At 36.7% G+C, this 26,960-nt stretch overlaps 2 protein-coding genes across 3 annotated transcripts in view; both read left to right on the plus strand.

The window, feature by feature from the left end:
• Positions 1-26,960, plus strand: part of NOX4 (NADPH oxidase 4) — a 155,432-nt gene that overhangs the window by 42,413 nt on the left and 86,059 nt on the right. For both annotated transcript variants that reach the window (XM_057750659.1, XM_057750660.1), the window contains exons 9-11: positions 15,498-15,711; positions 19,385-19,549; positions 19,672-19,734. In XM_057750659.1, the coding sequence (XP_057606642.1) occupies positions 15,498-15,711; positions 19,385-19,549; positions 19,672-19,734 (442 nt within the window). The remainder of the gene's footprint in view (positions 1-15,497; positions 15,712-19,384; positions 19,550-19,671; positions 19,735-26,960) is intronic.
• Positions 16,553-18,286, plus strand: LOC130860152 (RNA-binding protein FUS-like). Its single transcript, XM_057748017.1, is given in 3 exon segments — positions 16,553-16,563; positions 16,609-17,684; positions 17,687-18,286. Coding segments are annotated over 3 exon segments (1,587 nt in total). The 3' UTR covers positions 18,187-18,286.

Here is a 26,960-nt window from a genome sequence, read left to right on the forward strand (position 1 = left end):
GTATGTGGGCCCAGGCACCATACTCAAACGTATGGTGCTTAAAATAATCCATTAGGTTAGAGGAAGGAAATAATATATGAGCATGAGTCAAAAATCATCCGCCCTCTGGCTGTAGAATTTATTTTAATTAATTTTTAGAAAAGACAAATACATCATTTTTGACATAATCTCCTTGCTTTTCAATACACTTTGTCCATCTGTCAACAAGCTTTCATATTCCCTCATTAAAAAATGTTTTACAAACATTGTATGCTAACTCATACATATGGAACCTAAAAAAATGGTACTGATGAACCCAGTGACAAGGTAAGAATAAAGATGCAGATGTAGAGAACGGACTTGAGGACACGGGGGGTGAAGGGGAGGCTGGGATGAAGTGAGAGAGTAGCACTGACATGTATATACTACCAAATGTAAAATAGATAGTGGGAAGTTGCTGCATAACACAGGGAGATCAACTGGATGATGGGTGATGACTTAGAGGGGTGGGATAGGGAGGGTGGGAGTTAGTCACGGGAGGGAGGGGATATGTCTATAAATACAGTTGATTCACTTTGGTGTACAGCAAAAACTGGCACAACAGAGTAAAGCAATTATATTCCAATAAAGAGCTTAAAAAATAAAAATAAAAAAGAATTAAAAAATATTTTAGGCTGAGCTGCGAGCCGTGATTGCACCATTGTCTTCACTTCATCAGAAGTGAATCTTCATCCTTGTAGGGCTGCTTTCAGGGGACCAAACAGGTGAAAGTCCAATGGAGCAAGATCAGGACTATAGGGAGGATGCTTTAACACCTCAAAATGAAGTTTTAGCAGAGTGTCGACAGTGTGGGCAGAAGTATGCGCACGTGCATTGTCATGCAAGATCACAACAGCCTTGGATAGCAGTCCTCTGCGTTTAATCTGGTTTAGGCTTCAGCTGTTCAATAAGCATCTCACTGTAAAGAGCACTGTTGAATTGTTGAAACTTTTTCCTGATAATGTTCTAGCACTGTCCCTTGAGAATCTCAGAAAATTGTAAGCATCAATTTTCCAGCTGATGGTTGACTTTTGAATGTTTTCTTGGTTGGCGATTGAGGATATTTCCATTCTATACTCTGCCATTTACTCTCAGGCTCGTAGTGATGAATCCATGTCTCGTCATCAGTAATGATTCTCTTTAAGAAACTTTCACCTTTCTCAGAGTGTCAGTCCAAATTTTGTTTGCAGATATCCAAACGCTTCTGTTTATGCTCTTCCGTGAGTTTTTTCGGTACCCATCTTGCACAAACTTTTTGAAACCTAAGTCTGTTGTGGATTACTTCATTTTGAGGTGTTAAAGCATCCTCCCTATAGTCCTGATCTTGCTCCATCGGAGTTTAACCTGTCTCGTCTCCTGAAAGCAGCCCTACAAGGATGGAGATTCACTTCTGATGAAGAAGTGAAGACAGTGGTGCATTCATGGCTCGCAGCTCAGCCTAAAACATTTTTTAATGAGGGAATACGAAAGCTTGTTGACAGATGGACAAAGTGTATTGTAAAACAAGGAGATTATGTTGAAAAATGATGTATTTGTCTTTTCTAAAAGTTAATTAAAGTAAATTCTACAGCCAGAGTGTGGCTAATTTTTGACCCACCCTTGTATTTTTGTGGATGCATATGTCCACATGATCACCAGAGTGGACTTGTGATGTTGTTTTGACATACACTAATAGGATGCAATAGGCCATTGTCTGGCATCAGGTTCACTTGGTTTAGTAGACAGATACAGGACAGGAAACATAGAGTGTCAATAGGATAATGTCAGGTGCTTCTTCAGTGGAAGTCTCTTTAGATGTTCAGGAACCATTTACCACCTCTCTCCCTTACCTCCCATGTGGTAACACGGTTTTAAGATGAGGAGACCATATGGATACACAAGGACTACCTTGCCTTGGGTAAAGCTCTTGCTTCACAGGAACCAGCCTCTTGGTACAGTCCAGGTCTCTTCAAGGGATGCCCTCAGTTGCTAGAACACACTGCTTCAGGAAGCTAAGGTCACTCAGGACCCTCCTGGTCCAGATGCGTTCTGTCATAAACAATGCTGGCTGATAACACAGCTGTTATTCCCCATTTATCTTAACCCAGAATGTCCAGATCTGCTCTTAATTTTTTCTTCAGAATGTTTTATAATGTACTTTGTCAGTACAGTAAGTCATGTACATAAGTTATATATTTATTTCAAGGTGCGTGTTCAAAATGTTTTTCCCTTGGTTTTGGAGGCTGCTGGTTTAGACGTTAGTATTATATGGATCTCTCTCATGTGTCCTGGTTCAACTTGTTCTGTACCATAGTTCTCGAACATATTGTAGAGCACTAGAGGCATGGCCACACATATCCCGGCTTCCAGCTATCCATGCCTGCCACACAGGGAAGAGGGCCACAGTCAGTGGAACTTCTGGGTTCTGTTCTTTCCCCTTTGTGGGGCTAACACATTTTGGAGAGCATTAGGACACTGAGAAAACCCTTGGTAGAGAAAATCTGCTTTATATTCTGTTCCTTAAATGGCTTGTTTGCCTGTCCAGGGCTATTATCATAAACATGGACCATGAGTAAATAGATGTGCTACTAATGATAATAATAATTTAAAACATTTACATAATGCTTACTATATGCCAAGCATAAGTTCAAATGATTTAGGTGCTTTATTTTATTAAAGGATTATAGTTTTATAAGGATAAATAATATTGTTAAACCCCTTTACAGCTGGGAAAACAGATTTAGAGAGAGTACATAACTTGCTGAAGTTTACTTAACTGACGTATCCTGGATTCAAATCCAGGCATTCTGACTCAAAAACTCATATTGTAGTACTGTTTTTTGGAGAGTTCAGTACTTCCAAGAATTTGGTCTTAAGTTTTTTTTAAAAGGTTAATATCTTAATTTAGCTGGAATTGTTCTCTCTTCCTCTCTCTTTCTCTCTAGCTATAACAGATGAGAGAAAAATGTAATAATTTGTTAGTATGATTAGTTATGTATTCTTTTGCCTTTATGTTGTACTAAATTAAAATTGAAAAAATCTGTGTCTTCGTAATTCAAAACAGTCATTTTTCAAAGGTTCAGGAGTTCAGACAGACTTCTGAAGTTGAGAGTATTAAGAGATTTCTCCATTTTTTTGGAAGTAAAAGAAGGTATATTTAAGTTTTGATTTTACTTTTGAAGAATAGGGATCATAAACAGAAAGTGACTTCATATAAAGAAATAACCAAAGGCATCTACAGAATGAGTTATATATAATCAATTAGACTAACTGAATTAATAGTTCTTTACATATTATCAAAAGATGTGAAGAAAAGTATTCTAATACTGAAATAAGTGTTTTGCAACAAATATACAATATTCTAATCATTCTATAGTGCACATTTTTGTACAGTTTACCTTTTTAAAATTGAAGTATAATTGGCAAATGAAATTGCGTATATTTAAAGTGTACAGGTGAATTAACACATCTTTCGCTTCACAGTTACCTCATTTTCTTATGGTGTGAGCATTTGAGATCAACTCTCAGTAAATTTCAAGTATACAATACAATATTATTTACTGTAGTCATTGTGCTGTATGCTAGATCCTTAGAACTTACTCATCTTGTAACTAAAAGTTTGTAACTCTATGAAGTTTAATTTTTAATAAAGCTACATATATTATGTTTCTGGTGTGGGAAAAATTACTACCGATAAATCTTACAGCTTCCTCAAAATGGAACATTTCTCAAAATGCTCTTTTTTATTTCTAAAGGATCTATCTATAAGTGAATATATTGAAGCTATTATTTGTACCAATTTGAGGACTTAGATATATCCTTATTTACGAAATACCTTGATAATTTCATTCTCTAACTTTTGATTGTACAAGTAAAACGCAGCTATTCAAAACAAGCTTCTTGAACTTATATTAAGATTTCTGTTAAATAGTATGGTTTAGGTTTGAACAGAAAATCACTATTTATTGGTCAGTTGTTTCTTTCTCCATCAACATGGTAAGCACTATAATAAGGTATAGAAGAACAATATAATATATGATCCTTAGTCTCCCAGCATTAGTACTTAGTTTGACATTGTAAAAAAAAAAAAATCGGTTGAAAGAGCTAGAGGCAATTTTAAACTGCATATTTTATTTTCCAGGATTCTGGTAGCCCAGAAAATTGAAGGATCAATGTAGGCTAGAAATTTTAGAAAATTTTTGACTTCAACAGTGAAGCAATTTGAAATTGTTAACTGGTTTCCTTACATAAGCAGACTTTTGTAGTAAGGAGAAGCAATTGCTTCATATGATTTTCTAAGTTCAATTTTATTTTTATAGAATCTCAAATTTTGAAGGACGCTCAAAGATGGTTTTGACCGAGATTCTCTGAGTCTCCCTACAGTATATCTACGTAAATATCTAATTCTGAAAAGCCCATCCTGTTTTTGAAAAAGCTCTTATTTTCACAAAGTTATTTCTCTTTTGAAACAGAATCTATTTTACTTAATTTCTATCCAATAATTTAAAAGTCTGTGACTCTGGAGGCCATGGAAATTGAGTTCTCTAAATTCTGTTCCTCTGTTACTTTCTCCTTTGAATAAATTAATAGTTAATATTCATTAAGTACTTATCTTTCTAATGGTTGATTTCATTAAATCCTCCCAACTACTCTGGTAAAATATGCTGTTTTATTATTATTATTATTACCATCATCATTATTCCTTTTGTCCAGGTGAGAGAACAGAGGCACTGAGAGCTGAACTAACTTGCTGAAAGTCATGCCTAGTAAATGGAAGAGCTTGGGTTTGAACCCTGGTGTCAAATTCCAGAGCCCACATCCCTAAACCACTAAATCAAGCTGGCTGCAATTTGGCATGGCTCCCCTGTATCCCTTTTAAAGCTGGAAACCAAAATTAAATACGGTGCTCTTGGGGTATGCCATCTATATTGGCAAAGCGGAAGTCTTACCTTCTTTGTTGAAAATATTACACTCAGTATTATTTCGGATCCAATTATCTTGTTCCACGATTATGCATGCATTTAGCTTAACCTAGTTTTCATTCCTATTACCTATGTTTTAGATTTTTTTCATTATTTCAGTATTTATAAGCAATTCTATTGTATGGCACCACAAAAAAACACATTTCATATACACTAAAGTCATATTTTTTTATCAGTGTTCAAATAGATCTTTTAAGTACATTAATTTTTTTTCCCTAGGAGGTCAGTGTAACATGGCAATTAGGAGCTACATCTCTTAATAGCTGTGTGACCTTGCCAGATAATTTGTCCTTTCTTTTTTATCTATTTTATGGGATTAATAATAGAATATCTATATCATAGGGTTGTCTCAGGTTTAAATAAGTGAATGGCAGCAACGTTGGCAGAATATAGATATACTCAATAAATGTTAGCAGGAAAAAAATTTATACTGGTACTAATACTAATAGCTGCGTAAGGAAGAAACTCCGCATTTAATTTGTTGAAGAATCATTTTTTTGATAAAGACACTGCACTTTTGAAGAGTCCAGAATTTCCTATCAGCAAAGTAAATTGATGAACATATAATGAAAACTGCTTACCAGATCAAGAGACTATTCCTTGAAAGGGCAACAATTTTTATAATGTGTCAGGTCTCAAAGATTCAGTTGATTTTAACGATAAAAGTTTATTTTGGGACTTTCAAGACAAGCCTTCTCCTGAGGAATTTTTTTTTTTTCTGATTTTTAATACACCTTTCTAGGAGGTTGCTATTTGTACACGGTATTAAAGATATTTCATTTCAGAAGACATTCAGAAAAAGTTTTTAAAAGCCAAAAATATTTCCTCTTTCCAGACATGAATGTAACTAGATGTTTCTTTCTTCATTTTCATTTGAAAAACTCATCAAGAGGAGAGATTCTGCCATTCTCACTTACTGATAAAAGGGATATTGGAGGGAAAAGCAATTATGAATGTCAGCGTCTCAGGCCAGAGCCTAACCCTACTCCTTTGAAAGGCCTGTGGAGGGAATGCATTGTAAATGAAATTTGGCACCCTAGCCTCTCAATTTTAAGGCAGTCAACACCCCACTGGCTTTAGCTCTCAGAAGTGTTGCGTGGGTAGTAATTGTATTTTATTTTCTATTTACATAAGAGGAAATATAATGTGAGAATTCTGGAAAAGAAAGGGGGAGGGTCCTTCTCAAATGTATGGATGGCAGTGAGAGCCAAACAATAGTAAATAACTGAGCCAGCTGGACTTCCCAGACCATATTTTATTACATAAGTGAGACCTGGATTATTCTTTTAAACAGAGCTTTCTGCTATTTAGGACTGCTTGTTGGCAATAGTTCATTGTAGAGCATGATTTATATTCTGCTTGAATCGTTTTTTTTTTCCAGAGGATTTAAAAGGAATGGTTTTCTATGTGCATGTTTCTGAAAACATTTGTTCTTTAAACCTGAGGAACACAGTGAGCAGCCTTTGTCAACAGTGACAATGAACCAGAGGCATTATCAGCTTCATAGGAACTGAAACTCAAGAAGTTAACCCACGGTAGACAAATGCTTGTGAGATTAGGCTTACTGTGTTGATTTATCTTCCCCCTACTATGCTCTTGGGAGGAGGAAATACTGTTGGGGGATGAGGTATTTATGATAGTTAAGTATTAGAAGTTGCTGATTCCCAAGAATCTTCTCTTTTAGAAGTACTTGTTCTGAGGGCTCTTTTCACCCGCACTGATGTGGAAGGAGAGGCTTGTGGGATTTTCCTACTGGGGAGAGGCACCTGCTCTTCGTAGAATGTCAACTGGGAACTTGGTGAAGCCAAGGGAAAGGAAGGCCCAGAAGCTGCATATTAAGCCAAAAGTACAGAATATTAAACGCTGTATAAAACCTTAGGCGAAAGGGAGAAAGTCAGGCTATAGCTAGAGTTGTAGTTGAATATAGAAAATTCCAGTGTTCTCTGCAGCCTACCCCCATCATGCATCTGTGAGTTACAGTATGAAAGAGAAAAGAAAACATAGCAGAGTGATATATCCTAGGTACATTATAGTGTTTTTGAGGGTACGACTATTTCTTTCTCATCATTATCAGTGGAAGTCCTTTTACAAGTCATCATTCACTCACTATTTGCTAGATTTCGTGGAAGTGTATTAATTGGCTTTTAGCTGGGAATGTGTTGTCCTTCTAGGCCCTTCCAATTTTCCTCAGATATTAAGGTATTGCAGATAACAATAAAAATAATCTGTGTATTTGTTTAAATGTAACTTGGATTTCCATTTTGAGCCTGTCAGTTATGTTTAGTGTTATCTAGGTAATAAGTTACTATGGCAACTAGAGTATCAATTCCTGTGCCAGAGGAATTAACTTTTGTCTTGTCTATTTTGGTTGTATTGTAGACTGGCATATTTTTGTTGGAGATTTTTGTGTGCTTCTGTGGCTAAAAATTCTTTGGGTCATGGAGGAAAAATTTTCATTTCTTTTTATTTATCTTTTTTTCACTTCTTGGTTTTTTAATTTTTCACTTAAAATATACAGGGTGAATACAATTCCTGAGGAATTAAGTCTTTGTTATATGGAATCCAAAGTTCCCTCCCATAATATTTATATATTTTTCATATGTTAATAAATATAATGTTGTATACAACTATGATCTTTAGACATGTATGTGTTTTTTCCCATTTCTAATTTCCCATTCATAGGGTTAATTTTACTCTTATGTAAAAAATGATTTTTCTATGTAATAATTCCTGACTAAAGTCTTATGATTTATTTACTTTTGCTGATATTTTATCCTGAAAGCCAGGCAGGGGTGGGAATTGAGATCATGGGGTATTTTCTCCCATAAGGATGCCATATATATAGATAGAGATATAGTATATATGAAGCATTTTCATGTAAATGAATTAATTGATGCTATAAGCTATACTTATTAGTGAATTTTTAATCTTCTAAACTGTGAGTTTACTTTCTCCCCACTTTGAGGATAGAAATAGTGAGCTTCAGACCAAATACCTTTCTCACATAATTTTATCTTCAGTTTTTCTCCTGGGACATTATTTATAATAATGGCTCTGGCTGGAGGTACAGGGTGAGAAAGTTGGGGAGGAAGGAGAAGGAACTAGGGCTAAATTTATGTAAGAAATATCTTCAGTACATCAGTGTTTTCCTGAAATGTGGAATAATCCTTTTATCTGCCACTGCCCTTTCAGTAAAGCCTGAAAGCAGAGTAAATAGTAACAAATATTGAATGCTTACATATTTTTTCCTTCCCAAGAGATCAAAGTCCTTTCCTTTATATACCTGTGAAGTACAGAGTAACAGGCACTATCTCTCTCTTTCAGTTGAGAAAACTTATTAAAATGACCTACTTTACTTCACACACTTAGGGAAGTTTTGGATCTTGATCCTATGCTCTTAGACTCCAAGGCTTTGTTTTGCCATCTGTGTAGTGTCTGTGGCAGGGTACTTAATTGCAGGGTTCACTGCAAAATGAAAATGTGGGGTCCCTTGATAAAAAATTATTAAGCATTTCAAGATGATGGCAACAGAGTATTGAACCAATTACAATGCCATTCTGACATCAGGGTCCCATGAAACCACACAGGTCACACACCCATGATGTTGGCCCTGTCTGTTTTGCCCGTCGTACCTTGGGCATCCCCACCAGCAAGACCTAGATACCATACGTACTCTGATCAAGCTGCAGGATGCGAGTACACTCAGGTATCCATAGCAAGAGCCCAGCAAAGAATGCAGAGGCAAGTATCTGTCAAGAATCTGGCTAGACCAGACACAAGTTGGGAGTGAGAATAGAGGCTTTGGTTGGATGGGTATCCAGATGCTTAGGGTTTTCCTAAGGCATGCTAGATCCTTAGCTAAGGAAAGCACTCTATTTCTAGATGCTGCTAACAGATAGGCTTGACTCTCTTGATGACTTGTCTACTTAGGTCAGGATGGGCTTAGGTTCAGGGAAGGGCTGAGATCTTAGGTTGGACTTCGCAGTACTCAAGGGTGAAGAGGGATGCTATAAGTTGTAGACTGATTTAATGCTATTCCCTGCAAAGTTGAAGGTACACACATGGTTTATTTTACTAAATGCAATTTGCTAAAGTCTAGATATCTTTATTGAGTTCAAACTAACTTCTGTGTTTGTTAAAACCAGATGACTCCTCAATAGTGTATTTCAATAATAACCACAACAAAAAATTGTTTATATACTTCTAGACATTTATTAATGCATTCAATGAATATTTATTTAACACTTATTACAGATCGTAGGCACTGGTCTAGACAGCAGAAAAATAGAGGCACAGGACAAATCTTTGACCTTAAGTAGTGTATATTCTAGTGGATTCCACAGAATCCAGTGAATTCCAGTGGGTTTTGCAATATTGAATTTGGATGTATTTTCTTAAGCTCTTTTTTTGTACTTGAAGCAAAGTAAAAAGAATGGTCAGAAACAAGTTGTTATATTTTTTCTGTAAGGAAAAGAAACATTTTGTATGTTATAGAATACTAGGTAAAAAATAGATTTCTCGTGGGACAAGGATTTTTTTCTCTACTTAAAAAAGGATTAAAATCACCACAAACATAAAGTTCTCATAAGCGACACTGCATTTCTTAGAAATCTGTAACATGCAATTAAAGTAGAGATGATTTTGTGATTCTCATTTTGTCAGGCATGGTGTTTTGTAATATTTAACTTTTGCCATAAAATGTTCTTATGATTTCTATGTTTTAACTTGCTAGGATTTATATTATTTTCTATGACTTTGTCACAGCCAGGCATTAAAAAAGTAGTAGTATAACTATAATGCCTCTTGAGGAAAAAAGGAAAAAAAGAAAGAAACCTTTTTTGTGGAAATACTGTTGAGTATTGAAAACCTATCTTGAAATCCTTATGAGTGCAAAAACAATAGTGTCCACAACCGTGTATTTTGGCATACCATAAAATCCTTGATTTCTCATGGTTGAAGAACACTAGACATTCCAGAGATACTTCAAAATCTCTCTTTTAGAGCATAGTGTGCTAGAGTAATACCTTCTGCCAAGAGGAAATTTCAATTCATAAACCTAAGGAGAAAGACACTTGGCTTTTTAAGATAGACACTGATGGTTTGGCTTTTGGGTTTGTTCTCCAGATTGGAGCCAGCACACTTGAGCACGAGGTTAAGGTCAATATGGCAAGCTGGCCTCATTACACTGCTTGGAATCTTGTTGATAATAGTCAATTAAATACTTACGAAAGAAACTGAACAGATTTGGTGCCAGTCTCTTCATCAGCTTGGCCAGAAAATGGTGTACCCATGGGAAAATTCACTGGAAGCCAAGGTGATGTAGAAACAAGAAGTAGATATTGGTGGGAGACAATTCTCTGTGGATTTCTCATGTCTCTGAGTATCTCACAAGCAGAGGCGCTGTCTTTTTCCTAACAATCTTTTCAAGAGTATTTATAGAACAAATAGTCTTGAAGATGGAGTAATGTTTCTCTGAGAATAGAGGGCAGGTTTATTTACTATCCAGGATAATAAAGATACAGTCTCCCTCTGGGAAAGGCTTGCTCCCAATATAAAATATTCAGGTTTCCTAAACTGCGGAATCCTCTCCTGTCATGTACTCCCTGGATGTGCAGGCATCATCTAGCCATGTTTATATTGTGGCCTCGGGTCTGTGGCTCAGAAAAATGGAGCAAATGCTACTGTTATGAGTAATAAAGTCTTTTGTTTCTGATCCCAGAGTCTCTTCTGCCGGTACCCATGAAACTGTGGTAGGCTGACTTGTCAGTTTGCAAGCAGAGTAAAACTTCAGACTTCAAACCCTTCATTGTTCTTGCTACTGTACAATAACCAAAAAAAAGACGAATTTAATTGTATAGGTGTTATACCTCATTAAAAAATATTTAACAGAGAAAAAAAAGAACATAGTGCCATGTACCTAAAAAAATTAATAATGTGTTCCTATTCCCACATAGTCTGTGTGCCTCCTTCCCCTACCCCTACCACAGCACTGTCTTAACTCGGCAAGACTCTGCTTGCCATTCGCTAACATCTTTTTTTTTATTTTATTATTTTAACTTTCAAATGATTTTTCACTTAATTACGAAAGATACAATATAAGAGTGTTCCCTTTATTTTAACTTTTAGATGTGCTTGCTATATCCAAACAAATTTTGTAGTTATTATCTGCTTTGAAAATCAATTCACTAGAAATACATTGAAGACTTACTACATGCAAGAAACTTGCTGGCGGGCTGATGAGATTTGGCAGTTAGTATGGTTATGAGGGGGATATATAAATGTACAAGGTATTATCCCTTCTACTAATTTGGGATTAAACAATGTGCTTTTGTTCATCCTACTCCCTCTTGTTGGAGTACCATTTCCCTAGCCTCTAACATTGGAATCTCCACATCCTTCAGTTGTTTCCCCCATGAAGCCCTTTCCACAATGTCGTAATGAGCTCGTCATCTCTACCTACTCTCCAGAGGTCACTATACATCTATACAGCATTAATCATTTTGTTTTTTTGTTGTTATTTTTGCTTTCATGTCTAATTATACCCATTAAAGTTGCGCTATTCAATTTAGAGTAATTGAAATGAAATAATATGAACAATTCCATTTTTTGCCTGCACTACCACATTTCAATTGCTCAATAGCCACATGTGGCCCATGGCTGGACAGCACAGATTTAGACCATTTCCTCCACCACAGAAAGTTCTGTTTTATAGGAGTGCAGTAAATGTTAAGCTTCTTAGAGACAGAGGCCGTATCATTTAAATTAAGTGTCAGAACTTAAACGATAATAAATGTGAAGTAGGTATATCTCAGTGGTGATGTGGGGCAAGGACGAAGAGCAGGATTCTTCGGCAGAGAGAGCCGTGCGTTATTTAAAGTGTTCCTTAAAGTGGACTGTGTTGTATTTGAGAATATTGCATTAAACTCAAAAGAAGGACAAGTATATTATGAATGCTGAAATAAATATAGGTACTAGGGATTCAAAGAAATCATAAAGACCACACATAATATTGAACTCAGTTTTTAAAAATGTGGTCACAATGAAATAATTGGATTAAAAAGATATCTGATTTTTATCTATCAATCCAATATCTTTAATATCTAATGTACATTCCTATTCAAAATTCTTCAGAGTGAAATTATTTTATGGATGTGAAACACAATTTTTAAAGAAATATTATATTCTAAGGTTGTATATTCTAAGAAGTTCTGCACTAGTACCAAAGAATGAACATTTCTATTTTTCACTAGTACAGTGAAAAAGTAAGTTATTGCATTTAATTGAACTTGAAAAATAACAAAATTATTGGTTTGGTAGAAATATGCTACCTCCTTTTCAGATATATAACCATGTAGTGTCATAAAATTTATTCCTTGCACACATTGGCCTTCAATTTCAGAATATTGTTCACAAGTAGAATGGAGATTCTGCAGGGGAAGGAGGCCTGGTACACGGGAAGGAGCGTGGCCTTGATAGTCTGACTTGGCCACTGACTGACAGTGTGGTCTTGGGCAGGTTACTTAACAGTTGCCAAATGTTTTCACTCATTCTAAGATGAGGCCACTGATATTTACCACACAAATGTATTATGAAGTTTGTGGAAATAGATATTGAAGCATCAAGCACCTGTCTGACATGTCCTATCTCTCCTTCCAATACAAAGTTCAAAACCTGCCAGTGTCCTTCATTTTGAACCCATCAGTTCTTTACCGCCTAATTAAGCCAGAACCCCCCACAATTCTGTGCTTGATTTTTTTCTGATGAATGATATTTTTTGTTTGTTATCATTGTTAGCCTGTAGATTTTTTCTCTCTCATCCATGTTTTTACAATGGCAACAATAACAATCTGAGACAAACACTTTAATGGGCATGGGCAGAGGTAACCTGTGCCATTAAGCTTGAGAATAGCTTAAAATAACATAAAACTCTCAAAATTAAAAGGGATTTTAGGATATTATGTGCTACTTTATATACCAAGAATGGCCTCATTGTATATTTGATTGCGCTGGTCTGAAGATTTGCATGGTAACAGCATTTATCATCCGAAGGACCATTAGCAGGTCCTTCTGGGGGAGTGATGTACACCTGAAAGCTGTTATGACTTCGGAGAAGGAATAAACAACATTTCTTTGCCTGATATTAAGCAGCCCCTGCGCACACACACACACACACACACACACACACACACACACACTCTATCTGACCTAATTTCCAGGCTTTTGTTAGTTTTGAATCCCTTTCCTTGATGTCTACTTCTTTAACCAACTGATTTGCTTTGCATGATATAGGTTTTTGGAGTGAGGGAGCTCAGGTTTCTAAATCCCATGCTTTGACTACTACTTAATTAATCTCTGACCTAAACAATAGTCTTGGGTTTCTCATCTGTGTAATGGGAATAAAAACACCTTCTATGTTATTTTCTTTTGAAGTTCAAGTGGAAAATAGATGTTTATAAAATTCCTGACTTACTTTCTTAAACATTGATCTTCTCCTTCCTTACCTATTTCAAAAGTATGTTGTGACGATCCAATGATCCAATGAACTAACATGCTGTATAGTAGGAGGTGAAGAGTATAGAATTTGAGTCAAAATCTTGACTCTGCTACTTATCAGCTTTGTGACCCTAGGTGTTACCTAATTTATTAAAATAGTTTCTTAATTTGTAAAATGGGGATAATAATTCCTATTTCATGTAGTTGTTATGAGGATAAGGTGAAATGTATATAAATTTCTCTGGACTGGACCTCGTGTCTACTACTAGATCACTGTATTCAAATTATTATTTGTGGTCTGAGTTATGTTTAGCTTCTCCAAAGATATATTCTGAACTGGACTTTAAGTTTCTGGAGGGTTAGGGGCCAGATTTGATTACTTTTTTTGAACTCTGCAGCACCTCCTAAGACAGTGCCAGTTGTGTTATGCCAGTGTTTGTTTAACTTATGGCCAATAGAAAAAAATGCTTGCGATTTTTTCACCTGTCTGTCATTGCCCTCGGGATGGTTAATGGGAGCAACAGTTTTGGGTAACTCATTACTTGTAATCGAAGCTGCATCAAATTAATGGATTTTCCAAGGATAACATCATAACAATTGTATTCAGTATTATATTACTAGAACTCTGTAAAGGATCATGTACTTGGCTCACATTTATATAATATCCATCCATTTATTGCATACCTAGGCCATATCTATTGCATTACTTTAAAAGACTGTGTGTGTGTCCTACCATGGATGTTATGTAATACAGCCTACTACTTAGATGCTCCTGACATGTACCATGTGCTCGCTAATGACTTCATAATGACTAGTTATAGGGAAGAAAGTAAAATAAAATGAAGAGAGAAAGGGAGTTGAACATAAGCAAAAGTAGAAAAAGGGAGAATGATCAGGTTGAGTAGATGGTACATTCCACCAAAGACTGCTTTGGGCATTGCTTTCCTAACTTTCATGTATTGAATCTATTTATTATCATTATTTTTGTTATAGTTTTTGTTGTTTTAACATATTATCTTTGTAAAGTCATTTGTAAAATTATTATAGCTGTGGTGTACTTAAAGATGTACTTTTTCAGTGTACTAAAATTAATTATTTGGGAACAAAAAGGGTAATTTAAAAACACCCTCTAGCCAACCAGGAAAAATAATTTTGGAAACGAAAGTTTTAATATCTTCAAAATTAAAATAAACATTTTCAGTGCTTTTCAAAATCTTACTGTTTTCTTCAAGATTTACTTATGTGAAAAAAAAATTTCTATGTAATCTGTGGTTTGATGCACTAACCTTTGTGAGGTAGCTCTTAACTCCTTATGATAAGAAATACAGAACACAGAAAGCTGGAGCCTTATCTTAAATCTCACAAAATATGAAACAATCAGAATGGGATTTTAGGGTTTTAAGTTCTCTTTCCTGATTCATTCTTTTGAGCCTTTTATGTGGTCCTATTTATGGAGAATTGAAAAGTAAACAGGTTTAGGGTCTGATTGCTGTGCATTAATTGTTTTCAGACCATAGGAGATGCAAGCTTCCAGTTCCTGTTATTATGTTTGTTTAACATTTCTCTGTAAATCAGCAAAGCTTGTTTTTATCTAGTCTCAGCCAAATCAAATATGATCCCTGTACTTTTCCATTTGTGTTTGAAATTATAGTGAAAGTACTCATCATTACAGTGTTTATTGAAGTGAAAACTTGTATGTAATTGTATGAATGCCTAATAGACTTGAAGTAAAGGCTGTCAAATTCAAGAATGTTGGGAAGATTGCATGTGTCTTCCCTACCATATATTTGTCTCATATTTTGGTGGTGGGGGGGGAGGGGACTCAATTTTTTTATTTAGTTCCATAGTAGAGAATTTATTAAAAATTTTAGGGTTTCTCAATTGCTCTTAAGTAAGATATATGAGAAGCACTTTGGGGGATAAATGCTATGTAAAGTGAACAAGAAATAAAGGTTATTTTCTTGTACTGTGCCCTCTGATTTCAATCTCCTTTTCTTCTCCTTGTTTTTATTTTTTTAATTTTAGAGGGCTGCTGAAGTATCAGACTAATTTAGATACCCACCCTCCTGGCTGCATCAATCTTAATGGAACTCACTACCAGAATATTCACTTACCAGAGTACCTCTCAGATTTTCATAAATCTTTCCCTGGAGGATTTTCAAAACCAGAAGAATTTACCCGGAATACATTTGTGAAGATTTGTATGGAAGAGCCCAGGTTCCAAGCTAATTTTCCACAGGTCAGATTAATTCTATATCTTTACTGGTCTCTGCAAAATCCATGTTCCCATAGCAATTGATCAACATTGTATTTAAACATGTTTTTGAAGGTAATAAAGCAATTATTCTTGCAGAAGAGAATGTTTCAGGACATTTCAATAGCAAGTTAGTACCTATTGTTCCATTGTAGGCAACTGACAGTTCAGTGAGAAAGCCCTATGATATTAGAGAATATAGAAAATTCCTGCTTAACTACTAATCATATGATCTTTGCATACTGTGGCACTGGTGCTTGCCATAAGAAAGGTGGCAAAGATATTTTCCTTATCCATTGAGGAAAAATAGGTTGAATAAGAAAACCAATAGTGAAAGAACTAGTACTACTACTAATAATTATTATAGTATGGTATAAAATTATGCTACAGTATTATATATAATATCATAAATACTAAGTTGTAAAATCAATTTATTGAATGCTTGATATCATCTGCTAGGAACTGTGCTGAAATATATAATTTTTTAATATTCACAATAACTCTTTGAAGCAATTACTATCTTCCTTAATTTTCTCATGAGGAAATTGTGGCTTAAATACATAAAATACCTTGACCAAACTCTACAGACTAACCTGTGGGAGGAGTAGAGTGCAAAACCAGGTTGTTGATATGCTCTTAGAAAACTTCTTCCGCAGATACCCAGCTAGCAGTTTGCTAAGGGTCCTAATCTTCCCTTGTGGCCATGGGAACTGCCCACGTGTTTATTACGCCCTGTACTCTTTGTTTATAGCAAGTGGAAGTCAGGGAATAGTGATGTTGAATGTTTTACGAGAAAGAAAGGGGAGTCAAAAGGTAGAGTTTGTAGATGACTTTGGAGTGAGTGTGTTAGTCCTGTGTTTATTATTAAGAATAATCCTCTAGTCCTCGAGGCGTCGGTGCTCTGTGGTGTTGGAACTTTGTTGCTTGTCGGCCTGTGCGCGTGTGCGCGGACGTGGCCTCAAAGGACTATAGCCAACAAGCGACCCAAAGCTATGGGGCCTACCCAACCCAGCCTGGGCAGGGCTATTCCCAGCAGAGCAGTCAGCCCTATGGACAGCAGAGTTACAGTGGCTACGGCCAGTCAACGGACACTTCAGCCTATGGCCAGAGCAGCTATGGTAGTTCTTATGGACAGACCCAGAACACAGGCTACGGCACGCAGTCAACTCCCCAGGGGTGTGGCTCAGCTGGTGGCTGTGGCAGTAGCCAGAGTTCTCAGTCGTCTTATGGGCAGCAGTCCTCGTACCCTGGCTATGGCCAGCAGCCAGCTCCTAGCAGCACCTCGGGGAGCTATGGTAGCGGTTCTCAGAGCAGCGGCTGTGGGCAGCCCCAGAGTGGGGGCCATGGCCAGCACTCTGGCTGTGGTGGACAGCGGCAGAGCTATAATCCCCCTCAGGGCTGCGGGCAGCAGAACCAGTACGACAGTGGCAGCGGAGGGGGTGGAGGCGGTGGTGGAGGTAGCTATGGCCAAGATCAGTCCTCCATGAGTGGCAATCAGGACCAGAGTGGCGGCGGCTCCGGGGGAGGCCAGCAGGACCGTGGCGGCCGTGGCCAGGGCGGCGGTGGTGGTGGTTACAACCGCAGCAGTGGTGGCTGTGAACCCAGAGGTCGTGGAGGTGGCCGTGGAGGCAGAGGCAGCATGGGCGGAAGTGACCGTGGTGGCTTCAATAAATTTGGTGGCCCTCGGGACCAAGCATCACGTCATGACCCTGAACAGGATAACTCAGACCACAACACCATCTTCGTGCAGGGCCTCAGCGAGAATGTGACAATTGAGTCTGTAGCTGATTACTTCAAGCAGATTGGTATCATTAAGACAAATAAGAAAACGGGACAGCCCATGGTTAATCTGTACACAGACAGGGAAACGGGCAAGCTGAAGGGAGAGGCAACAGTATCATTTGATGACCCACCTTCTGCTAAAGCAGCTATTGACTGGTTTGATGGTAAAGAATTCTCTGGAATCCTATCAAGGTTTCATTTGCTACTCCGCGAGCAGACTTCAATCGGGGTGGTGGCAATGGTCGTGGAGGCCGAGGGCGAGGAGGACCCACGGGCCGTGGAGGCTGTGGAGGTGGTGGCAGTGGTGGCGGTGGCCGAGGAGGATTCCCCAGTGGCGGTGGTGGCGGTGGAGGACAGCAGCGAGCGGGGGACTGGAAGTGTCCTAATCCTACCCGTGGGAACATGAACTTCTCTTGGAGGAATGAATGCAGCCAGTGTAAGGCTCCTAAACCAGGTGGCCCAGGAGGGGGACCAGGAGGCTCTCATATGGGGGGTAACTACGGAGATGATCGTCGTGGTGGCAGAGGAGGCTATGATCGGGGTGGCTACCGAGGCCGAGGAGGGGACCGTGGGGGCTTCCGAGGGGGCCGGGGTGGTGGGGACAGAGGTGGCTTTGGCCCTGGCAAGATGGACTCCAGGGGTGAGCACAGACAGGATCGCAGGGAGAGGCCATATTAGCCTGGCTCTTGAGGTTCTGGAGCAGCTTTCTTCCTGTACCCAGTGTTACCCTCATTATTTTGTAACCTTCCAACTTCTGATCACCCATGGGTTTTTTGTGTTGGACTGTGTAATTGTAACCATACCTCTGGTTCCCATTAAAAACCATCATTTTAGTTAAAAAAAATAATAATAATCCTCTAGGTTTCTATTAAATTTTACAATCTTCACAGCTTTTCTGGGCTTCACATAATGCTATATATTAGGGAGGGCTGGTATTGTGACTCCCATTTTACTTGTGTGGGACCTGATGCTCAAACGGTAAGTGACTGTCCCAGAGTTGCAGAGCTTGTCCTGTGATGCTTACTCTTCACACAATTTTTAACTAATAGTGAGGAAGAGGCATGATCTTCATGGAAGAAGGAAGTCCTGGAATAACTCGGTATATAAGGTTTAAAAAAATGGCCATGAAAATAAGTTTGGGTTGAGGACCTCCAGGTGTTGAGGGAGATAGAGTGAACAGTTGTAGGAGAAAGGGTTGGCCACACAGGCTATGCAGTTATCCTGGGATCAGGGCTGTCCCTCCAGCACAGATGCAAAATTGTCATGGTTTCCAAATTCTAAATATTATCTTCTGTTCATATGATATTATGTAAAAGTAACTTGTAAATGACACACATAGTTTACCCAAATTTAAAAATATGTTCATATGCATATTTTACATTGGGTATACATTTTATATATATACATTATGCATATACATTGTATGTGTTAATATCTAGGGTTCTCATTTTTTTTAACAAACATTGGACTGGTACATTTTTTTCTAAAATCATCTTCATATTTATTTGAGCTTTTACTTCCTGTTCTCTCTTTAGAGAAAGATATTGTATATATAAACACATATTTCTTGTGTACACAGAAGGATATATGAAACAATGTATGCTTACTTGTTAATGGTAGTTACACCCTTGGTAATTGCTTGAGGATAGGGCCTTGATATTACTTTCCCTTTTATTTTATACTTTACTCTTGTTTAAGTTGCAGTGAGCATCTGTTGTTTTTCACTCATTTTTCTTTACACTTTGTTTTTAAAATATAGATTAAAATATTATTACTGCATTTTTACTGTAATGTGTCAAAGAAGCAGTTGGGCAGGATATAAAGATTCATATAATACAAGTATTTCTTAAAGTGTATTTCAAAAATTCTCCATTAGACCTGGCTTTGGATTTCTGGACCTTTGTGCCTGTATTGTGCTGAAAGGCTTTATAGGTGTATTCGGAGCAATAAGCCAGTCACCATCATCTCAGTCATAAGTCATCCCTCAGATGTCATGGAGATCCGAATGGTCAAAGAAAATTTTAAAGCAAGACCTGGCCAGGTGAGTCAGTGTCCAGCAACTTTTAAAACACCCTTTATCTTTATATATTTTTTAAAAATTAGCATCATTAGAATATTTAAACTTCTTTCTTGGTCATTTAAAAATTGTTTGTTGCTTTTTAGTATATCATTCTACATTGTCCCAGTGTGTCTGCATTAGAAAACCATCCATTTACTCTCACAATGGTAAGAAACTTGTTTTTTGTTTTTTTAATTTTTAGAATGAAATGTGTCTTTTTCTTTTTGTGTGTGTGTGTACTCCATCTCATTCTAACAATCATTCAAGGCTGTCACAATATCCTTAATGTTTAAGTAAGCCATCTTTTTACAAAGCAATATAATTATCTATTCAGAAACTTTGTCACTATTTATTATTACAGCTTTATACTTCAGGAAGTAGTATATTTAATTTATTAAACCTTGTTGATTCAAAATGCAGAAAATTTCCTAAATATTTGGACTCTTCCTTTTATGAAGTATGTACCAAAGTATAATATGTGCATAATTTTCTTTAGAGAGATTAAATTTGCAGAAAATGAAAGTACTCTGGATTGAGGTAGAAGCATAAGGAAATGTTTAGAAAAGAAAAAGCCCAGTGTAATTGGCACCCAGGCTGTGTATGGAGAAGGGAAAGAAAAATAAAGTCATAAAAATAAAATGGAATAAATAATGAGGGGAAATCTAGCTAAATTAATGGCATCATCAAATATTGTTAGTCCATTGTTTAACATTATTTTTTTGTATTATGCAAATGGCATGAGCCCATTATAAAAAAGTAAACAATCACAAGTGTATAAGATTACATCATAACTTTTCATTTCCCTACTCCCCAGTCCTTATCTTGGGTAGCAATTCTTTAAAAAGAAAGAAAAAATTTTTGCTTGATTTGCTCCAAATTTTGCATTCTGTTTGTATGTAGCAAATTTATTTAATTATTTTTAATTTTTAATTTTTCTTCCAGTTTTATTGAGATATAATTAACATAGAGCACTGTGTAAGTTTAAGGTGTACAGCATAATGATTTAGCTTACATACGTCATGAAGTGATTAGCACAATAAGTTTAGTGAGCATTCATCATCTCATAGGGATACACAATTTAAGAAAGTAAATATTTTTTCCTTGTGGTAAGAACTCTTAGGATTTACTCTCTTACAATTTTCATATGTAATGTATAGCAGTGTCAATTATATTTATCATGTTGTATATTACATCCCCAGTACTTATTTATCTTATAACTGAAAGTGTGTACCTTTTGACTGCCTTCATCCAATTCCCCTCTTCCCGTACCTCATCCCGGTTCATCTGGTAACCACAAATCTGATCTCTTTTTCTGTGAATTTGTGGGTTTATTTATTTTGGAAGTATAACTGACCTACAGCATTATGTTATTTCCTGTTACCCAACATACATGTTTCTATGCATTTTAAAATGATCCCCATAGTAAGTCTAGTTACCATCTGTTGTCATACTTAGATATATCAACCACAGAGAAGAGAAGGGTTTTTTTTTTTCCCACAAAAATATTTTTCAACATACACAAAGGTAGAGAGGAGAGTGTAATGAACTCCCACATTCCCATCATGCAGCTTCAACAAAAACAGAGAAGGTTGTTTACATTTTAGTATATATTCTGTCATTGAAAACTTTTATGCTCTTTCAAAACGGAAAATCCAAGGGCTTTTCACCTGTGGTACACACTGAGTAGACACTTCTAGATTTAGTCTCTTTCAGTTGTCTTAGAACCTTTTTACAGGGCAAAGTAGAAGTTTAAAAAAAGTGTTGTGCAGAATCTGAAGGGCTTTAAGCATTTGCTTTGTGTGGCCCGATCTGCTTCCTTTAAGCTGATTAGGTGAGAGCTGTGATAACCCTGTAGCTGGCTTGAGGCACAGATGGGAAGAAAAGAAAAGAGAAAGAAGTGAATGTAGGGAACAAGCAGAAGAGCAGGAACTAGAAGTAAGAGAGAGAGCTGAGAAAGGGAGAACAAATTATGTGTGAAGTAAAAAGTAGTAAATATTTATACAAAGGGCATGAACTTTAGAATTCAGTCCCAACTTGGTCACTTATTAGTTCTGTCTGTGAGTGGGTCTCTGCTGAGATCTTTGCATGTTGATGAGAGATCTCATGGTGAGATCTTTGCACATCAACTCCCAAATAATAGTGTTTGGGTACGAATCAAAAGAAAAGATAGGGATAGCAGTCTAAAGATAAAACAAGTTAAAATGATAGAAGAATTTTCTCAGGTACTTTACATTTTGCCATGTGAATGAAGGATTATTACACTTTCCCCCCCATGGAATCCTAAGGTGTGAGAATAGGAACAACAATACATTATTCTTGGAGAAAGAATATTAGTTTAAGCGACTACTTTGAGAAATAAGATGTATTTGTCTGGGTGGGGAGATGGTAGAGCTTCTCTTCACCTCAGTGAAGCTCTATTAGGTATACAGTTCTGCTGAGTCTCCTTATGAGCAGCTTTCTATAGCAAAGAACCATCACCCTAATCCTAGAGGAGATGTGGTAAGTCCTCAGCAGCAGGCCTCTGTGTCCAGTGCGGGTTTGTTTCAGAAGATTCGGGTTCAGAGTGTGTTGGATGGAGGCAAAGAGGTTGGATGCCTGGGATTCTGTGTCCAATAGAGTTTTTCTTCTCTCTTACTTTCTTCAATTAAGAAAAGATTTCTTCCTTATTCCTTCTGCTTCTTCCAGGGCACTTCTTTAGTTCTCTTAAAAGGACATGGTTATCTGAAAATTCTCTAAGAAAAACAAAACAAAACAAAAAGACCTAAAATAATTTGGAAAATAGTGCTTAGTATATATCTCTATATATACTTTAGTGTACATAAAATAATGTATATCCCATTAAATTTTATTCACCCATTTATTTAACCCTTTTCTACCTTCTCACTTTTAGATCTTTGTGTAAACTAATCTCTTTGCCCTGAGAACCAACCACTTCTTCCACTTATTCACTCTCCAAATACCACATGTTCTCTTGACCTTTTCCCCTTATAAGACCCTGTATATTCTCTTCAACAATTAGTGCCATTGTTTAATGGCTGTCTTCCTCTAGAACATAAGCTCCAGGAGCCCTTTCAAAGATACATTCATAGCACGGTGTCTGGTACACAGAGTAACCCGATGTATACCTGTTGAAAGAGTGAAAAACACTTAATATAATATATAATTATTTTTTGGTACGTACCTTGAGAAATACTTCATAGGTGGGTTGTCTTTTTCTCCCATCTCTTACTTGGAAGGCAAAGCCAGAGAGAAGGAAAAGCTAGAGGGTTTAAGGAGAAAGAGGAGATGCAATGGCTGGCGTGGCTCTCAGTGAAAGAGCAGACTTCCCGCCAGGTTCTGAGTCTAATCTTCAAGGTTCTGATGACTGTTTCTCTTTAGCTGAGAAGAGGAGTGGGAAATGTACTTACAGCGAAGGTAGATGGGGGAAGAACCACCAAAGACAAAGGGAAACAGTTTACTGAGAACATCTGTTTAGAGACAGCAGGTCACTTTTCACCTCCACTGCCCCATTCTCAGGGCTGACAATGGAAAATTACGTGTTCCTAATTTCTGTTGCTTATTTGACAAATGCTATCAGTATTTCTTAGGTTTGCCTAGCAACCTGTAGGTCAAAATGGATCTTGACTTTGCATGTTTAGGTTTCGTATTTACATTTATCCTTATTTTAAACATCATTTTTTGTATGTTTTGATTATGCCCTATTAAATCTCAATTAAAAGTTTGTTTTAAAAAGAATTATATCTCAAATATTTTAAATTGCAACAATAGTTGTCTTCCAGAAGAAATTTTAAGGCAAAGGAAGATTCTTTTCATCAGGCCATCTGTGTAGCATGTACTCTGTGTAGGCTTAGGAAGTGGTTGGTAACCCTCCCAGATTTGGGGAGACTACTAGCTGCCTCACTCATACCATCCTCCATGGGAGTCTCTGTTTTCATAAGAGGGAAAGAGGTGAATTGTACTGCTGCCTGGAAATGAATTTGAGTAAAGGAAAAACATTTCTAAGCTAAATTTTACATTATGCTATTATGTTAATTTACTGTCTTTTCCTGCCATTTCCTTCTTTTTGGCACTTACATGTAAAGTTCATGCTTTTCAAGTGCTTTCACTGGATAGTTCCCTTAAGGGTTCCTTTGAGACAAAACAAAGCAAAACAAAGTGACTTCCCATATGCTAGTTCCCACTAAAATTTTATACACACCCCAGCTTTCTCAAGGATAATAGTACCTACTAATTAAATGCCTAAGAGGTTCCTTCATAAACTTTGAAAATATTATATTATTTAATCCTACTATATTCCTATGAGATGTATATTGTTAACTCTATATAATACAGAAAATAACGTGACTTAGAAATATTAAATACCACACAACTAATTAGTGACACAGGTGAGATAGAATCACAGACCTGCCTGCCTGAAGGGTGTGTTGTCAGCTATTCTGCCTTGTCTCTCTCCTGTCTCACCACCCGGCCATGTTCAGGGCGTTCATATTTTTAAAACTGCTATTGCTTTTGGACAGACTTGTTGGAGTCAACAAAAAAGAATTACCATTTAAAAAAGAAATTTACTGAAACTATAAAAATGTATTTTCAAGAGAAATATGCAATTGAAAGTTTTGTATTGCCCACACTACTAAGCTCTTCAAATATTGTGGAGAGCTGAAAGTCAAATTCCCCTGCTAGAAAAGTCTAATACTTATTTTAATATACTGAGCCAGTATAAGGAAAAATCAAATCTATAAAATATACACTGATCACAAATTCAGTAGCTTGAATTTCAACTCATTTTTTTAAAATGGAGATTAAGCTTTTATAACTGAGAATACAAAAAAAAATGTTGGTGCAAAGATAAGGTACAACAGCACTGTGATATTTTCATAATTTCAGTCAAGGTAAAGCTAGTGTTGAGTACTGATTTAATTAGAAACTCAGAGGTTGAAGTTTTCATGACTTAAAGGGCTTCAGCATTTCTTATACTTGACAATGACTTTGCTACACATGGAAGCCATGCTAATTTGGTGGGTTTTCCCAGAAAATTGTGATTGTTTTCTGCTGTAGCACTTGCATTCTCTCAGGGTGCAAACAGCAGGAACGTTTGCTGACAGTGGTTGATAGAGATCAGAACGCATTGTGCAGTATTAGACCATAGATTTTGGAATCTTGAACAGCTGGGATTGGAGACCCTGGATCCCCCACTTGTTAGTACTGTGGCCTTGGAAAAGATAATTAACACGCTTACCTTTGGTTTACTTCTTTGTAAAACGTGGATAATAGTAACTTCTCTATGAAGCTCTGAATATGAATTTAAAAAGACTTAGGTGCTAAGCATGGTGCTTGGCACACAGTAAGTTCTCAGAAGTTGGTGTTCTTTTTTTTTTTACTCCAATCCCACAATTTTTTTTTTTTAAATTATTGGAATATAGCTGATTTACAATATTGTGTTAGTTTCAGGTGTATAGCAAAGTGAATTAGTTACACACACACACATCTCCACTCTTTTATTTAGATTCTTTTCCCATATAGGCCATTACAGAGTACTGAGTAGAGTTCCCTGTGCTGTACAGTAGGTCCTTATTAGTTATCTATTTTATATCTAGTAGTGTGTATATGTCATTCCCAATCTCCCAATTTATCCCTACCCCTTCTTATCCCCTGGTAACCAGAAGTTTGTTTTCTACATCTGTGACTCTCCTTCTGTTTATAACTAAGTTTATTCGTACCCCGTTTTTTTAGATTCCACTTGTAAGCTATATCATATAATATCTGTCTTGTGGTTTTTATTTCCAATAATGACTGGACAATCAAAACAGGATTAAACTGAGTTTTTTTCTTCCTTCTCCAGTGTGGAATAACTAACTAAGCTCTGGCCACAGTCTGGTTTAGAAACAGTCATTTGGGGGACTGATGACTTGCCTCTTGTGGTTTACTAGCCCTTAGGATGAAGGATGTTTCAGGTTGGGTTTCCAGGGAAACAGACTGGGAGTAGAGATTTGCATGCCAGAGGTTTGTTGGTTAGTATGCTCAGATCAACACCTGGTAAGGAGTGAGGGACTAAGGAGGCAAGGCAGAAGTTCAGCTGTGATACAGTCTCCACAGAGGCCTCAGCAGCTCACACAGGGGCTCTGCAGCTAAAATCATAGTTCAGAGTTGCCCTGTCTTGACATCAGGAGGACAAATCTTTGTACTCCCAAATTGTAGTTATTGGATTTGCACTTAGATATGGGTGGGGAAGCAAGTCTTCTGTGGATGGCAGTTCCTGGGGAGGGTCTCAGAAGTGAGCTTTCAGCTGGCAATACTTTCAGCAGCCGGGAGATTGGGGAAATGACTGTTTTAATCCTAAAAATTGACAGAAGGGAGAAGGGAAGAACAGTGCACCACAGTTTCCACTACACGTAAACTTAGATGTACTTAAATGTATATATTTATATGTACATTTAATGTATGTATTTATATACATTTATATACTTATAAATATATAAAAGGTATATTAAATATAGCTTTTGTAAGAATTCTATTTTTAAAGCTTAAACTTGAGACACATATAAATTATAATAGTTTATCTAAAGATATTGAACTTTAAAAATTTGTAGTCCAAACAGCAGATTTACTTTTCTTTGGCTGTTGTGAGGGAAGGAAGTATCTAAAGCATAAATGGTTTGAAGGATCAAGGAAATGAAAGTAACACAACTGATGACAAAGTTGGAACCAAAATTCAAGTTTTCTGATTCTTCTCCTTCTTAAACCTTTATTGGCTTAAAACCTGAATAGATTTTTCATTTTGTTTTTTGATTATGTAGTTGATCTCTTAAAATGTTTTCTAGTTGTGCTCTGTAATTACCAAAGTTTGAATTTTCTGCCAAAACAAATGTATTAAGGTATGCTCTCATCTAATTTGACATGTAAATCACAGATGATTTTAAAAAGCCCAAACTTCAGAAAGCATGAAACCTACTGCTTACTACAGAATGTAACAGCTCTTAGTATTTAACTGAGGTAGATATTAATTATGTTTATTAAAATTTTATGTGGATTGTCAAATAAAGAATGCAGAATCTGCTTTTTTATGGTAGTAATTGATTGAAGTTTGCATAAATATCTGTATCCTTTCATTATTATTTGTATTCAGAAAAACACGTGCTTTCCTGACATCTGTATTCTAAGTTGTATGATTCATTATTTTTAAGCTTGGATAACCTGATTTCACAGATTTTTCCATGAGTCACAGGAAAGTCCAGTTGTTAGTTTGTTATTGTCTGTACTTTTACATAGCATGCCTGCAGTTGCCATCATTTTTCTGCTTTTTGTTTTTCATCTCTCAACCAGTCGCTTTGGGAATATTCTTTCCAGTTTTCAGTGAAAACCAGACAGGAATGGCCATGGATTTCTTAAGACTGGC

This window comes from Hippopotamus amphibius, chromosome 9, assembly GCF_030028045.1.
Source record: "Hippopotamus amphibius kiboko isolate mHipAmp2 chromosome 9, mHipAmp2.hap2, whole genome shotgun sequence".
NCBI lineage: Eukaryota > Metazoa > Chordata > Mammalia > Artiodactyla > Hippopotamidae > Hippopotamus > Hippopotamus amphibius.